At 36.8% G+C, this 15,938-nt stretch overlaps 1 protein-coding gene across 1 annotated transcript in view; it reads right to left on the bottom strand.

The window, feature by feature from the left end:
- The window catches only part of NSL1 (NSL1, MIS12 kinetochore complex component), a 41,459-nt gene that overhangs the window by 17,870 nt on the left and 7,651 nt on the right, over positions 1-15,938 (bottom strand). Inside the window, exons 3-4 of the mRNA XM_005691007.2 lie at positions 7,092-7,222; positions 5,516-5,570 (exon numbers count right to left, since the gene is read on the bottom strand). Coding sequence (XP_005691064.1) covers positions 5,516-5,570; positions 7,092-7,222 — 186 coding nt within the window. The remainder of the gene's footprint in view (positions 1-5,515; positions 5,571-7,091; positions 7,223-15,938) is intronic.

Genomic DNA, 15,938 nt, shown 5'->3' with positions numbered 1-15,938 from the left:
AGCAGTAGAGATGGATTTGATAGGAAGTAGTTGAAATTGAAATACGTTTTCAAGGTCAAGGCAGCAAGATCTGCAGGTGGACTGAAGAGGTAGCAATAAGCAATATATTATAATACTGCTACTGCTGCTAAGTCGCTTTAGTCATGTCCGACTCTGTACGACCCCATAGACGGCCTCCTACCAGGCTCCTCTGTCCCTGGGATTCTCCAGGCAAGAACACTGGAGTGGGTTGCCATGTCTTTCTCCAATGCATGAAAGTGAAAAGTGAAAGTGAAGTCTCTCAGTCGTGTCCGACTCTTAGCAACCCCATGGACTGCAGCCTACCAGGCTCCTCTGTCCTTGGGATTTTTCAGGCAAGAGTACTAGTCACTGGTTAGAAACATGTTAATAGTGGTTATCTCGAGTACATGATTCCATGTGATTTAAACTCATTTCTTATGCTTTTAACACTTTGGGGATGTGAATACATTTTTATATAATCAAGAAAAAGCAAGAAAGTTATTTTCATTGTTGGAAAAAGTGTACCCTAAGCACCATGTTAGATAAATAAAAAATAAACACCTAACCATATTGTGCTAAAACTGTAGAACATTAAGAATACACAAAAAAATTATGAAAAATCAGGAGAGAAAATACAGATTATCCATTAAAGAATGACAATTAGTCTCTGAGCAGACTTATCATCAACTATGAGTACCAGGCCTCCAGACTGGAAAGGAAGAAGTAAAACTCTGATTTGTCGATCACATGATATAATCTTTTATGTAGAGAACTCTAAAGAATCCACTAAAAAACTATTAGAACTAATAAATGAGATCAGCAAGGTTGAAAGATACAAGATCAAGATATAAACATCAATCCTATTTCTATACAGTAGCAATAAACAAACTGAAACTATTTTTTAACTCCATTTACATTAGCAACAAAATACTGATACATGCTATAACATGGACCTTGAAACATTATGCCAATTCATAGAAGCCATTCTTAAAGGATGACATATAACATGATTTAATTTATATGAAATGTCTAGAATAGTCAAATCTATAGAGACAAAAAGCAGATGAGTGCTATAAAGTTCTAGACACAAATAAGAAGGAAAATTGAGGGAGGGATGTGCTTATTCAGTGGGTAAAGTATAATAAAGTCCTTTTCTTGCCTAGGAGGGAACCTGAAATACTGTATAACTCCTGACTATGTTAGATAATTTTAGAACTATAGTATACTAAAATTTTAACAGGTAACACTAAAGGAAAAGAACCATAGCAGATAGCTTTCAAACCAGAAAAAAAGGAAAATAAGAGATAAAAATCTATCAACATGGCAGATGGCAAAAAAGAGGAAAATAAGTAAGACTCCTACATTTGGAAATAAAAAAATATTTGGAGTTAAACTATGAAAGTTCTACATGTTGAGTCTTCAGGATACGGCTAACGCAGGACCTGGAGATAAATCTGTACTTATTTACTAAAAAATAAGACTGAAGTAAACTAATGAAGTGTTTAATTTAAGAAGTTAAAAGTAACACATAAAACTCAAGAAAGCAGGAAGACCACACTAAAGATAAGATCAGAACTCAAGGAACCAGAAAAGTGAAAAACAATAGAAAAACTCAGCAAAACTAAAAGATGACTCTCTGAAAAGACCAATTAAAAACAAAGAAATCTAGAGCAAGATATCAAGAAAAAAGAGAAAGCAAAAATGAACAACATTAAGAAATAAGCATATGTGGAACAGAAATTTTTAAAATTATAAGTAACTACCATAAAGTTTCATGCCAATATACTGAATACATGGATGAAAGACTGTTTTTCAAACAAATATTACCAAAATTGACTTAAGAAAAAAAAAAAACCTGAAGAAATCAATAACCATTAAATATACTAAATCAGTTTATAACTAGGCTCAGTTTTATACATGAATCTCACCAACTCTTCAAAGACCAAAAACCCTGTGACATTTAGAAACTGTTTTATGAGGGCAGCATAACCTTGCTGACAAAATTGGAAAGGGACAGGATGTTTTAAAACAGGTTTATTTTTTGTATGACTATAGATGCAAATATACTATAGTTTAACATAGTATACAAATATAAAAATATAGGTAACTTTAATTCAAGTATATAAAAGAAAAAATATACTAATGAGTAAGTGGGGTTTTCCGTGTAAATGCAATGATAACGATCAGAAAAATCTGTCAATGTTAATTCACCATATTAGCAGAGTTAGAGACAAAAAGCATAAAATTTAGGGGCATAAGGGAACTTCATGAGTGATGAAAAATTCTGTATTTGAATTGTGGTCATGGTTACAGAGTTGTATACATTTGCCAGAACTCAAGCTGTATGCATAAAATGTACATACTTTTATTATACATAAATTATATCGCAATAAAGTTATATATATTTTAAAAACTTATGTATATATAAAGTCATTATAAATAGTTATACGACAACCCAAAACTGAGAGCAAATATTTACAGTGCTTATAACACTAATGTCTATAATGTGTGTGTGCATGTGTATATATTCATGTGCCTGTGTATATGACTCTTAGAAGTGAATAAGGAAAGCTGTAATACCCAACCAAAGAACAGGCAAAGAATATAAATAGGTAACTCAAGACGAACAACCTCACTTTAAAAACTTCTACATGCCCATCACATTGGCGAAAAAAAAAAAAAAGTACAGAAAACCTGACAGCAATTAATTTTTGGCAAACTGTACAGAAGCAAGAACTTTCAAACACTGCTGGTGGAACCATAAACTGACATGACCTTTGGAGGGGTAGTAAAGCTCAAATGTAATAAAGCTGAACAGAGACAAGCTCTCTGGACCTAGAAACTCTGCTTCCAGAAATCTGCCTCAGAAAATCTGCAACATTAAGTATGCCACAGTTTACAAGACACAGGTGTAAAAATATTCATTGTAAAACTGTTCATAACAGCCAAAAAAGGAAAAAGAAACCAAGCGTCCCTCAGTAGAGGAACGGACTTACAGAGTATTCATGCTCAGATTATATAGAAACTAAATGAATGCAGATAATGTGTATACAATACCAATGGGGAAAAACAAGTTGCAGAATGATATGATTGGTATGATACAGCTTATGTAAAAATTTTAAAAGACATGCCACACAGTGTTTATGGATATACATCTATAAAGTAAAAGCACAAAAACACAGATAGGAAGGATCCTCTCAACTTGAGCATAGTGGTTATTCTGAAGTAAGAGGGAGTGGAATGGGATGGTAAAAGGGTAAAAACAAAGTTTCAACTGTATCCATACCTTTTAATTCCTAGGAAGATCTGACCCAAGTTTGACAAAATATGAATAGCCCTTAAAAATAAGTAAATTCTCCAAGCCAGGCTTCAACAATATGTGAATCATGAACTTCCAGATGTTTAAGCTGGTTTTAGAAAAGGCAGAGGAACCAGAGATCAAATTGCCAACATCTGCTGGATCATCGAAAAAGCAAGAGAGTTCCAGAAAAAACATCTATTTCTGCTTTACTGACTATGCCAAAGCCTTTGACTGTGTGGATCACAACAAACTGGAAATTCTGAAAGAGACGGGAATACCAGACCACCTGACCTGCCTCTTGAGAAACCTATATGCAGGTCAGGAAGCAACAGTTACAACTGGACATGGAACAACAGACTGGTTCCAAATAGGAAAAAGAGTATGTCAAGGCTGTATACTGTCACCCTGCTTATTTAACTTCTATGCAGAGTACATCATGAGAAATGCTGGGCTGGAAGAAGCACAAGCTGGAATCAAGATTGCCGGGAAAAATATCAATAACCTCAGATATGCAGATGATACCACCATTATGGCAGAAAGTGAAGAACTAAAGAGCCTCTTGATGAAAGTGAAAGAGGTGAAAAAGCTGCTTAAAGCTCCACATTCAGAAAACTAAGATCATGGCATCTGGTCCCATCACTTCACGGCAGATAGATGGTGAAACTGTGGAAACAGTGGCTGACTTTATTTTGGGGGTCTCCAAAATCACTGCAGATGGTGACTACAGTCATGAAATTAAAAGATGCTTGCTCCTTGGAAGGAAAGTTATGGCCAACCTAGACAGCATATTAAAAAGCAGAGATATTACATTACTGACAAAGGTCTATCTAGTCAAAGCTATGGTTTTTCCATTAGTTATGACTGCATGTGAGATCTGAACCATAAAGAAAGCTGAGCACTGAAGAATTGATGCTTTTGAACTGTGGTACTGGAGAAGTCTCTTGAGAATCCCTTGGACTGCAAGGAGATCAAACCAGTCCATCCTAAAGAAAATCAGTCCTGAATATTCATTGGAAGGACTGATGATGAAGCTGAAGCTCCAAAACTATGGCCACCTGATGCGAAAAACTGACTCACTGGAAAAGACCCTGATGCTGTGAAAGACTGAAGGCAGGAGGAAAAGGGGACGACAGAGGATGAGATGGTTGGATGGCATCACCGACTCAATGGACATAAGTTTAAGCAAGCTCTGGGAGTTGGTGATGGACAGGGAAGCCTGGTGTGCTACAGTCCATGGGATTGCAAAGATTCAGACACAACTGAGTGACTGAACTGAACCAAACCAAACCGATGACAAAGTAAGTGCTACTAGGTTAATGTTTATTGTCAAATACAGTGACTGCTATGATTTTAACCAACTTCAGTCTACATTTGCTTCCCCCTCTCAGTTTATCCCATTGGCTTGGGACACTTTGAAAGGGCAGGGGACATGTTAGAAGGTCAATCAGAATTCAACAAGGGTGAAGTATTTAAAGCCATAAGTATAGAAATCCCATACAAATAAATCAAGATCTTAAGTGTTTTTACAAAGACTTCAAATTGGTACGTTAGAGAGCCAATCGCAAATTCCAAAATGTCTCTTAGGAAAATTGTTACAAATTTTTAAAGGTAAGAATAGAGTTATTTAAAAATACGCATGATCCACATTTTTAGCAATGTTAGTTCTGTTGCTGGATTTACAGTTTATATTCTTTTTATTTGTTTTACAAGATGCACCTAAGTGGAAAACAGAACTGAATTCAAAGGTGTAACAAGTGTACATATCTCTTCTTAAGTTCAATATTATATTTTTATTGGATTTTATTCTGTAAATGATGAAAAACCAATGATGGTTATCACACAAAGAAAACATACTATGAGTGCTTTAATAGTACCACTTTGGCTGTAATGCAAAGAATGGATAATATAATAGTATTAAAGACAGGAGGGTATCATAGGAGAAGGTGGATGGAGAAGGTGTAACACTCTAGGTCAGGAGACCGCTTAAGGGAAGTCCACATTCCTGGTTCCTAACCCTAGAAATTCTGAGATGGCAGGTTCAGAGCTAGTTCTCATAAACCTAAGTGAGAAAAAGACTGAAATGCTTATGACTGGGAGTGAGTTAGAGCATCAAAGGGAAGATACCCCTGATGCTAAAACCTTTAAAGGAATATCAGGAACTCCTAAAATTACAAGCTCATGCTTCATTTTTACCACAAATGAATACTGGCTCACCTGGATCAGGGTCATATTTTAGGTCCAACAGATGTACAACAGGGTGGTACTGCTTCTAAACATAAAATAAAACAGATTTAAATTAACAACTAGGTGACTTACAGAAACATTTTCTTTGGCTAATATAAACAAATATTAGTCAGCAGTATCATTCTTTTGCAAAAAAAAAAAAAAAAAAAAAAAAAACCCAAAACAAAACAAATGTCCAAATCAGATCCTGTAGGGGAGGGAGGAGAAAAGAACAGATCAAATTAAGTCTGAATTATACCTTTTAGAGTACTGCCACCTACTGCATACACTAAGATGCAGCATACAAGAAAGAAGCATAGAAGCAAAATAAAGGCACAGTGAAAGAATCTTAAAGTATAAGGTAGTTTTCAAACTATTAACGGACTGCTTTTCAAAAGTTCATTTTAGGACGAGTGGTTAGAACTCGAACTCATATTCACACAGAAATCTGTTTTTGAAAGTGTCAGCATACTAACGCCTACCTGTGATACACTGGGACTGCAGTAGCAGAACTCTAAGAACAAGATCCATAATTCAGGCAAAAAGGAAGTGGAAAATGTCCTTTCTCTTGCCCAAAGCAGCAGGAGCCAAAAAGGTTTTTTTGTTTGTTTTAAAGCTGTCTTTAGTATCCTCATCTCATTTATTTTTGCATCAATTTTTAAACTTCCACAGCAACACCCCGTCTAGGTCAGCAACTTTCTTTAATGTAATACCGACTACAGGTTTTTTGGTAGGGAGGTGGGAGCAGGGAGGAAGGGTAGTAATAGGGAGAAAGATACTAGAAAATAAATACATTTGGAATATTTTTCCTGAGAAAACTTTAAAAGTAGATGAGGGAGGTGGGAGTGGGGTATTTCTTGGAGAACTGACATTTCTGTGGAAGAAATAAAAAAGAAAAATTTTGCTTATAACTGTTTTTTCTCATAGAATGATAAGCAAAATATTTTAGATAAAGTACCTGCTTTCACTCTCTGAAGCAATTCCTGAAAACTAAGCAACTGGAAAATTTATATGTGAAAGTATGCTAATTTCAAAACGTAAGGACAAACCATTAAGCAAAGCTGAAAGCCACATGTATGTCTCACTCCAGAGGCAATGCCATTCCAGCAAACCTCCTTCTGCCTCGTCATAATTTTTGGAGCAAAAGAAATTAAACACAATTCATAAAGCAAATTTTGGCATTATAAACAGGTAGTATCAATCTTCATCACCAAAATATGTAACAAAGACAAGGGTCTCCCAAAATACATAACTATATACAAATAATGTGCCAAATACAAATCACAAATAGAAGGAAGAAGCTTAAAAAATAAATTTCTTTCTCCTTCCTAGACTCAGAATTAAGTTATTGTCAGTCTTCCATCTTCAAATTCTACTTTATTATCAGCTGTATTCAAAACCTAGTGTGACTTAGAAGGGGGAAGTTTTATAATAGACAAACAGTAGTAATTTAGGCATGAAAAACAAAGAAAACATTTATCTCCTCTTGATCTTATACTTTAACTTTTTTACTGTAGTAAAACAGACATTACATAAAATTTACTATTTTAAAGGTAAATCATCTTACCAGAATCTCTTGTTGTGCCTTTATGATTTTGATGACATATTCAAGGATCTTTCTGGGATACTGCTTACGTTTTGTGGCTAAATCAACTATGATTTCATCAAACTGGTCTTCAAGGACTTTGATATCAGAATCTATTTCAAGGGAAAAAATAATATCAACAATTCTTTAAAACACACAGTTTATATTCTATATGAAAATGTAACATAAATAAACTGAATTTAGAAAACACAAAATTTAAGGAAAACAAATATGGCAAGTTAATGGATGCCTCACTTTGGTGACTGATTCATCTATTCATTTAAAAGTCAATTACTTATTGAGCCCCTGTGGGAATCCAACCCCAAATCAGAGAAATATAAAGATGATTTAAAAAAAAAAAAAAGATACAATGAGGGAAAACTTACAGGGCAAAGGAATTAGAATAAAGTTACCAATTAAAGTGTATAAAGCAAATGAACCAAATTCTAATATAAAGTACAGCATACTGATTGGCATTAAAACAAAACCCAACAATATAATGCCTAAAGAAGACACACAAAAATATATGTGGGCTAAAATCTACAAAATAATTTAAAGCATGCAGTATCTGTACAAATGCATAAAGGAAAAATCTAGAGTTTTCTCTTATGGCAAAAAACTAAGAAAAATTAATAAGGTTATGATTATGTTAAATAAATTTTCATGAAGTCATATTAAGAGAATATCTAACAATATAATGTGTCAGTTCCAAACAATATAGTAACAATATATTCTGAAGTACTGATTAAAAATGAAAAATATAGTTGTACCTGGAAGCCTTATCAGTTTATAATGTCAAGCTTTAGAAATTAAAGATAAATACAATTTTAAAATCTGTATCAAATAACAAATGACATAAAACTAACCCTGTAGTAGTAAAATTTAATAAGACAGAAAAACAACTTAAAAAAAAAAGAGGGAAATACAAAGATGAATATAACACAACCCCAGTTCTCTAAAAGCTTATGGTTCACTGGAAGAAACTGACGGATAACTGCAAAACAACTTCACGAATGCAACAGAGGAATGAACAAAATGCTACCAGGACAGAGAACAACCTGAACAATAACTATGCCTTGGGAATCTGAGACTTTAAAGAGAAAGTAACATCTGAGTTGGATCTTGAAATATTGATATAAATGTAAATAAACCGCATTGAAAAAAGGTAGGGAAAAAATAATACAGAGAAGCACATGAGGCAGAGAAAACAGCACCGGCAAGATCAAGAGTCTTTAGGAAAAAGTTCTAAATGGCTGCAGGATAAAGTACAAGAAAAGAAGGATAATAATATAATGAAAGAACCACACTGAAAGCATTTAACGTTTGATTTTAGTATTTCTTTGATTTGGCTAAAGCTATCTTATCAGTTGCTTTCCTATGTTTTAAAATACAGTAGACCCTTGAAGAATGTGGGAGTTAGGGGCACCGACCCTCCACACCATCAAAAATCCAAACATAACTTTATAGTTTCCACATCTGTGTATTCAACCAACTACAAATCATGTAGTACTGTAGTATATATATGGTGGAAAAAAAATCCCTATATAAGCGGATCCTCGAAGTTCAAATCTGTGTTGTTCAAAAGTCAACTGTACTGATTCTCAAACTCCTGGAGAATGAAAAATCACCTGGAGAACTTGTCAGAAGTAAAAAACAGCTATATCGAGGTCTAACTGTCATACAGTGAACTGCACATATTTAAAATACACAATTTGATAAGTTTAGACATGTGTATATCCTTGAAACCACCACCACAGTCAAGATAGTGAACATAACCATCACCCTAAAAGTTTCCTTCTGTTCCCCTGTAATGTCCCCCTCCAGCTCCTTCCAAACTGCTCTCTATCCCAGGCAACCACTCATCAAATTTTCATCACTATATTCTAGTTTTCATTTCCTAGAATTTTATATAAATGAAATCATATAGTACACATTCTTTTGTAAGGAGAAGGGCAGAAATTTTGATTCTCAACAGAAAGTGAAAGAAAGTGAAGTCACTCAGTCGTGTCCAACTCTTTGCGACCCTGTGGACTATAGCCTACCAGGTTTCTCTGTCCATGGAATTCTCCAGGGATGAGTACTGGAGTGGGTTGCCATTTCCTTCTCCAGGCAATCTTCCCAACCCAGGGATCAAACCTAGGTCTCCTGCATTGTGGGCAGATGCTTTAACCTCTGAGTCACCAGGGAAGTCTCAACAGAGATCTCTGGAATGAGGCTCAGAAATTAAGCACCTCAGATGAAATGAATGCAGGGAATACATTAACCTTATTTTGAAATTTATTCTTTATTTTTACTTATTTATTTGGCTGTATTGGATGGCATGGGGGCTCTCCAGTTGTGGCTTAGCTACCCCAGGGCATGTGGGATCTAAGTTCCTGACCAGGGAAGGAACCCTGGTTCCCTGCATTGCAAGCCACATTCTTATCACTGGACCACCAGGAAAGTCCCTGGAAATTATTTTTTAAAGTAGCAAACATTAAGTAGTTAAAAATACTAAAAAGCTATGTCCTCAGCTTAACTAATTTTGCATCCTGTGTGTTCTGCTATGTCAAATTCTATGGCAGAAATAGATCTATTTATCTTACTGAGTAGAGAGCTTCATTACGGAGAAGTCTGAAACATGTTAAACACATACTGGGGAACATTTTGAGACACTGCTGACATACATCAGCATAAAGTACATATCAGGTAAAGATTAATGAGGTTATGTATGACCTTTCATTCATCAAAAAAATATTCACTAAGTTCAACTAAATTACTTCTGAGAGTATTATAAGATATAATCATTATTACTTTGAATATTCATTTAAATGAGCAGCCTTCCCTATATTTTAATTATTTAAAAAGTTCAATCACTAGCCTGAAAGGAATAGTTACTATTTCACAATCAGCTATCAAAAACAAATCTCCCAGCTAAATCTTCTGCGTAAATAAAATGGTTTCTTAGCGCCACCTAATGATAAAGCTAAAAACTGAAACGTATAAATTTAGTTCAGTTCAGATCAATCGCTCAGTCATATCCGACTCTTTGTGACCCCATGGACCACAGCACACCAGGCCTCCCTGTTCATAACCAACTCTCAGAGTTTACTCAAACTCATGCCCATCAAGTTGGTGATGCCATCCAACTATCTCATCCTCTGTCGTCCCCTTCTCCTGCCTTCAATCTTTCCCAGCATTAGGGTCTTTTCAAATGAGTCAGTTCTTCACATCAGGCGGCCAAAGTATTGGAGTTTCAGCTTTAGCATCAGTCCTTCCAATGAATATTCAGGACTGATTTGCTTTAGGATGGACTGGTTTGATCTCCTTGCAGTCCAAGAGACTCTTAAGAGTCTTCTCCAAGACCACAGTTCAAAAGCATCAATTCTTCAGCACTCAGCTTTCTTTATAGTCCAACTCTCACATCCACACATGACTACTGGAAAAACCATAGCCTTGATAGACGGACCTTTGTGGGCAAAGTAATGTCTCTGCTTTTTAATATGCTGTCTAGCTTGGTCATTAACTTTTCTTCCAAGGAGCAAGCATCTTTTAATTTCACGGCTGCAGTCACCATCTGCAGTGATTTTGGAGCCCCCAAAATAGTCTGTCACTGTTTCCCCATCTATTTGCCATAAAGTGATGGGATCAGATGCCATGATCTTAGTTTTCTGAATGTTGAGTTTTAACCAACTTTTTCACTCTCTTCTTTCATCAAGAGGCTCTTTAGTTCTTCTTCACTTTCTGCCATAAGGGTGGTGTCATCTGCATATCTGAGGTTATTGATATTTCTCCTGGCAATCTTGATTCCAGCTTGTGCTTCATCCAGCCCAGCGTTTCTTATGATGTACTCTGCATATTAAGTTAAATATGCAGGGTGACAATATACAGCCTTGACATACTCCTTTCCCAATTTAGAACCAGTCTGTTGTCCAGTTCTAACTGTTGCTTCCTGACCTGCATACAGGCCTCTCAAGAGGCAGGTCAGGTGGTCTGGTATTCCCATCTCTTTCAGAATTTTCCACAGCTTGTTGTGATCCACACAGTCAAAGGCTTTGGCATAGCCAATAAAGCAGAAATAAATGTTTTTCTGGAACTCTCTTGCTTTTCTGATGATCCAACGTATGTTGACAATTTGATCTCTGGTTCCTCCGTGTTTCTGAATCCAGCTTGAACATCTGGAAGTTCATGGTTCATGCACTGTTGAAGCCTGGCTTGGAGAATTTTGAGCATTACTTTGCTAGTGTGTGAGATGAGTGCAATTGTGTGGTAGTTTGAACATTCTTTGGTATTGCCTTTCTTTGGGGTTGGAATGAAAACTGACCTTTTCCAGTCCTGTGGCCACTGCTGAGTTTTCCAAATTTGCTGGCATAAATTTAAGCAGGGAAGAACTTGTCATTACTCTGGCTTCCCCACTGGCTCAGGGGTAAGAATTCACCTCAATGCAGGAGACATGGGTTCAATCCCTGGGTCAGGAAGATCCCCTAGCGAAGGAAATGGCAACCTACTCCAGTATTCTTGCCTGGGAAATCCCATGGACAGAGGAACCTGGCAGGCTACAGTCTACAGGGTCATAAAAAGTTGGATATGACTTAGCGACTAAACAAATATGCACTGGGTTGGCCAAAAGGTTTGTTTGGTTTTTCCTATAACTGGCTCTAGTAGTGATTAATTGTCTTAAATTTCATTAAAAACAATTTTGTTAAGAGTGTACTGTGACAGCTGTCATATCAGTATTTTTTAAAAAAGCTTATCAATTGGTGAATTTTTGAGTAGCCATTTTAATACTGATCATGGAAGAAGAAAGCAACATTTTCAGCGTATTATGCTTTATTATTTCAAGAAACATAAAAACACATCTGAAACAGAAAAGAAAAATTTGTGCAGTGTATGGAGAAGATGCTGTGACCAACTGAACGTGTCAAAAGTAGTTTGTGAAGTTTCATGCTGGAGTTTTCTAAAGGGACAATGCTCCATGGGTGGGTAGACCAATTGAAGTTGAGAGCAACCAAATTGAGACATTAATCAAGAATGGTCAACATTACACCATGCAGAAGATAGTCAACATACTCAAAATATCCAAATCTAGCACTGAAAATCATTTGCGCCAGCTTGGTTATGTTCATCACTCGATGTTTAGGTTCCGTATAAGTTAAGCGAAAAAAACTTATTGAGCATACTTCCATATGTGATTCTCTAATGAAACATAATGAAAAATATCATGTTTTTAAGGCAAACTGTGACAGGAGATGCAAACTGGATATTGTACAATAGTGTGGAATAGAAGAGATTATGAGGCAAGTGAAATGAACCACCACAAATCACACCACAGGTTGGTCTTCATCCAAAGGTTATGTTGTATATATAGTGGGACTGAAAGGGAGTCCTCTATTATGAGCTCCTTCCAGAAAACCAAACGATTCATTCCAACAAGTGCTGCTTCCAAGTAAACCAACTGAAGGCGGCAATAGGTGAAAAGTGTCTGGAATCAGTCAACAGAAAACACATCATCTTCCATCCTGATAACACAAGACCACAATGCTTCTTTGATGACCAGACAGAAACCGTGACAGCTTGGCTGGGAAGTTCTGATTTCATCTACTATGTTCACCAGTCACTGCACCTTCAGGTGTCCATTTATTTCAGTCTTCACAAAATTCTCTAAATGGAAAAAATTTCAGTTTCCTGGAAGACTGTAAAAGGAACCTGAACAGTTATTTGCTTAAAAAGATAAAAAGTTTTGGGAAGATGGAATTATGAAGTTGCCTGAAAAATGGCAGAAGGTAGTGGAACAAAACAGTGAATATGTTGTTTAGTGAAGTTCTTGGTGAAAATGAAAGACTGTCTTATTTTTTACTTAAAAAACCAAAGGAACTTTTAGCCAACCATATACTATGTGCCAAGCCAAGTACTGAAAACATAGTGATGAGAAAAATATATATATTGCCTGCTCTCAAGGAACTTACTTTTTAATTCTTTTTAAAAATATGTATTTATTTATTTGGCGCACCAGGGCACAGCTGCAGCATGCAAGATCTCTGATCTTCATTCAGGCATGGGGGATAGCCCTCTCAGAGGAGAGGGGCAGGGAGAAAGTTGGTTTCACTTGTATATCCCTTCTTTCATTTGTTCACTCATTTGCACAATAATCTCAGTGAACAAAACACAAAAGCCTCTGCCCTTGTGAAACTTACTGATTCTATGTATTAGATCAGATACAAACCCTATTAATTCTATCTTCTGAACATCTCTCGAACCCATCTTTTTTTCCTCTTTCTTAGGGTGGTCTTCACCGTCTTTGGCTGTATTACTGCAATAACCTCCTAAGGTCTGAGAGGTTCTCCCTTGAATTCTCCCTCCTCCAATCCGTCCCTGACACAGTCAGCAGTTAGATTCTAAAACACACACTTTTTCTCGTTACAGTAGTGCACCCTTATCCGTGGTTTCACTTTCTGCAGTTTCAGTTACCCATGGTCAACCACAGTCTGAAAATATTAAATGAAAAATTCCAAAAATAAACAATTCCTAAGTTTTAAATTGTGTGCCATTCTGAGCAGCATGATGAAATCTCAGGCTGTCCTGCTTCACCTCACCCAAGACATGAACCATCCCTTTGTCCAATCTATCCTGCCCATTGGTCATTTGGTAGCCATCTTGGTTATCGGATCCACTGTTGCAGTATCTCTGTGTCTGTGTTCAACTAACCCTTATTTTACTTAATAACGGCCCCAAAGCACTAGAGTTGTGATGCTGGCAATTTACACAGGGCAAAGAAGGGCTTTCCTGGTGGCTCAGTGATAAAGAATCTGCCTGCCAGTGCAGGCGACACAGATTCGACCCCTTGTCTGGGAAGATCCCACATGCTGCGGAGCAACTGAGCCCGCAACTAACTGAGCCTGTGCTCTAGAGCCCGCGAGCCGCAGCTACTGAAGCCTGAGCCCTGAGCCCATGCTCTGCAACAAGGGAAGCCACCTCAAGGAGAGGCCCACACACCACAACCAGAGAGCAGCCCCTGCTCGCTGCATCTATTAACAGAGAAAAACCCATGGAGCATCGGAGACCCAACACAGCCAAACATGATAAATGAATTATAAAAAAATCAAATATGGCAAAGAGAAGCTGTAAGGTGCTTCCATTAAGTGAAAAGGCAGAAGTTTGCAACTTAATAAGGAAAAAAATTGTAGGCTGAAGTTGCTAAGATTTATAGTAAGAATAAATCTTCTATCAGTGAAACTGTGAAGAAGAAAAAAGAAATTTGTGTTAGCTTTGTTGTCATTCCTCAAACTGCAAAGGTTACAGCCACAGTGCACGGTAAGTCTTTAGTTAGACAGAAAAGGCATTAAATTTATACAGTAAGATATTCTGAGAGTGACGGAAAGAGACCATGTTCACATAACTTTCATTACAGATTATTTATAATTGTTCTATTTTATCGTTATTGTTATTAATCTCACTGAGCCTAATTTCTAAACTAAACTTTATCATAATTGTATATAGGTTGGATAAACAAAGGCCTACTAGCGCTGGGAACTATACTTAATATACTGTGACAAACCATAATGAAAAAGAATATAAATACATGTCTATTATTGAGTCACTTTGCTGTACAGAAGAACAGCAACATTGTAAACTAACTATACTTCAATAAAATTTTTTTTTAAATAGTATACACAGGGTTTGGTACTATCTGGACTTCAGGCATCGACTGGACAATCTGGATACATCCCCTTAAGGTAAGAGGGGACTATGGGGAGGTGGTTTAGGGGCATCACATATACTGTGCACTTTATTTACATATTATTACATCAGTTCCACCTCAGATCATCAGAGGTTGGGGACCCCTGATCTACAGGATAAAGTGCATATTCCTCAGCATACGCTACAGGGCTTTATGTGATTTGGTCCCAACTTGGCCTCATCTGTCTCAATTCACTTCTGCCATTTTCCAAACATATCACTCCTTTGTGCCTTTAGGGCTTCCCTGATAGCTCAGTTGGTAAAGAATCCACCTGCAATGCAGGAGACCCCGGTTTGATTCCTGAGTCGGGAAGATCCGCTGGAGAAGGGATAGGCTATCCACTCCAGTATTCTGGCCTGGAGAATTCCACGGACTATACAGTCCATGGGGTGGCAAAGAGTTGGACATGACTGAGCAACTTTCACTTTGTGCCTTTGCACATGATTTTTTCTTTGCTTCAAACGTCCTTCCAACCTCCTTTCTGTCTATACTTTTATTTATTAAATGCGTTTAATAGCAACCTACTCTGTTATGTCTTCTCCCACTTCCTGAGGAGTAATGTGTTTTTGTCTATTTCCTTCCTTTAATGATGAGTTTCTAAATGTTAAGAATCATATCTTTTCATTTATTTCCTTGAACTTGGTATGGTGTCTAACATTGATTGAGTGCCCATGAAAGAAGGTAAAACTGCAGTATTCTCTACTATTTCCCCTCAGAGTTATAAGCGGTAGGGAAAGGGACAGAGAACATCCAGGTTTCAGCCACACACTCATGCTGCCAACCTGTCAGAAAATACACATGTTGATCTATAAACTGATGAATCATACGCTAAAGGCAGTCTGGACCAAACAATACAGCAGTTCCAAACTGACTTCAGAGAACAACAGTCACATAAACACTCAGTAAAGGCTGTCTAGTTTGAAAATACTCCTAGGTGATTCTCATATGCTGCCTTTCCCCACTAACTGGCAATCACTCTGCTAATAGGTGAAAAATCTGATGTTGTTTTTTCCATTTTAAAATGTAAGCCACAAAGTGAACTCTGGGTGTCTTTGAAGAGGTAATTATAATAATGCCAAGGAGTAGAGAGTAAAGTCTTCTGGGCAAATTAT

The sequence above is a fragment of the Capra hircus genome, chromosome 16, assembly GCF_001704415.2.
Source record: "Capra hircus breed San Clemente chromosome 16, ASM170441v1, whole genome shotgun sequence".
In the NCBI taxonomy this organism is placed as follows: Eukaryota; Metazoa; Chordata; class Mammalia; order Artiodactyla; family Bovidae; genus Capra; species Capra hircus.
Note: the sequence above shows the minus strand (reverse complement) of the source record. Positions and strands in the feature narration are given on the sequence as shown.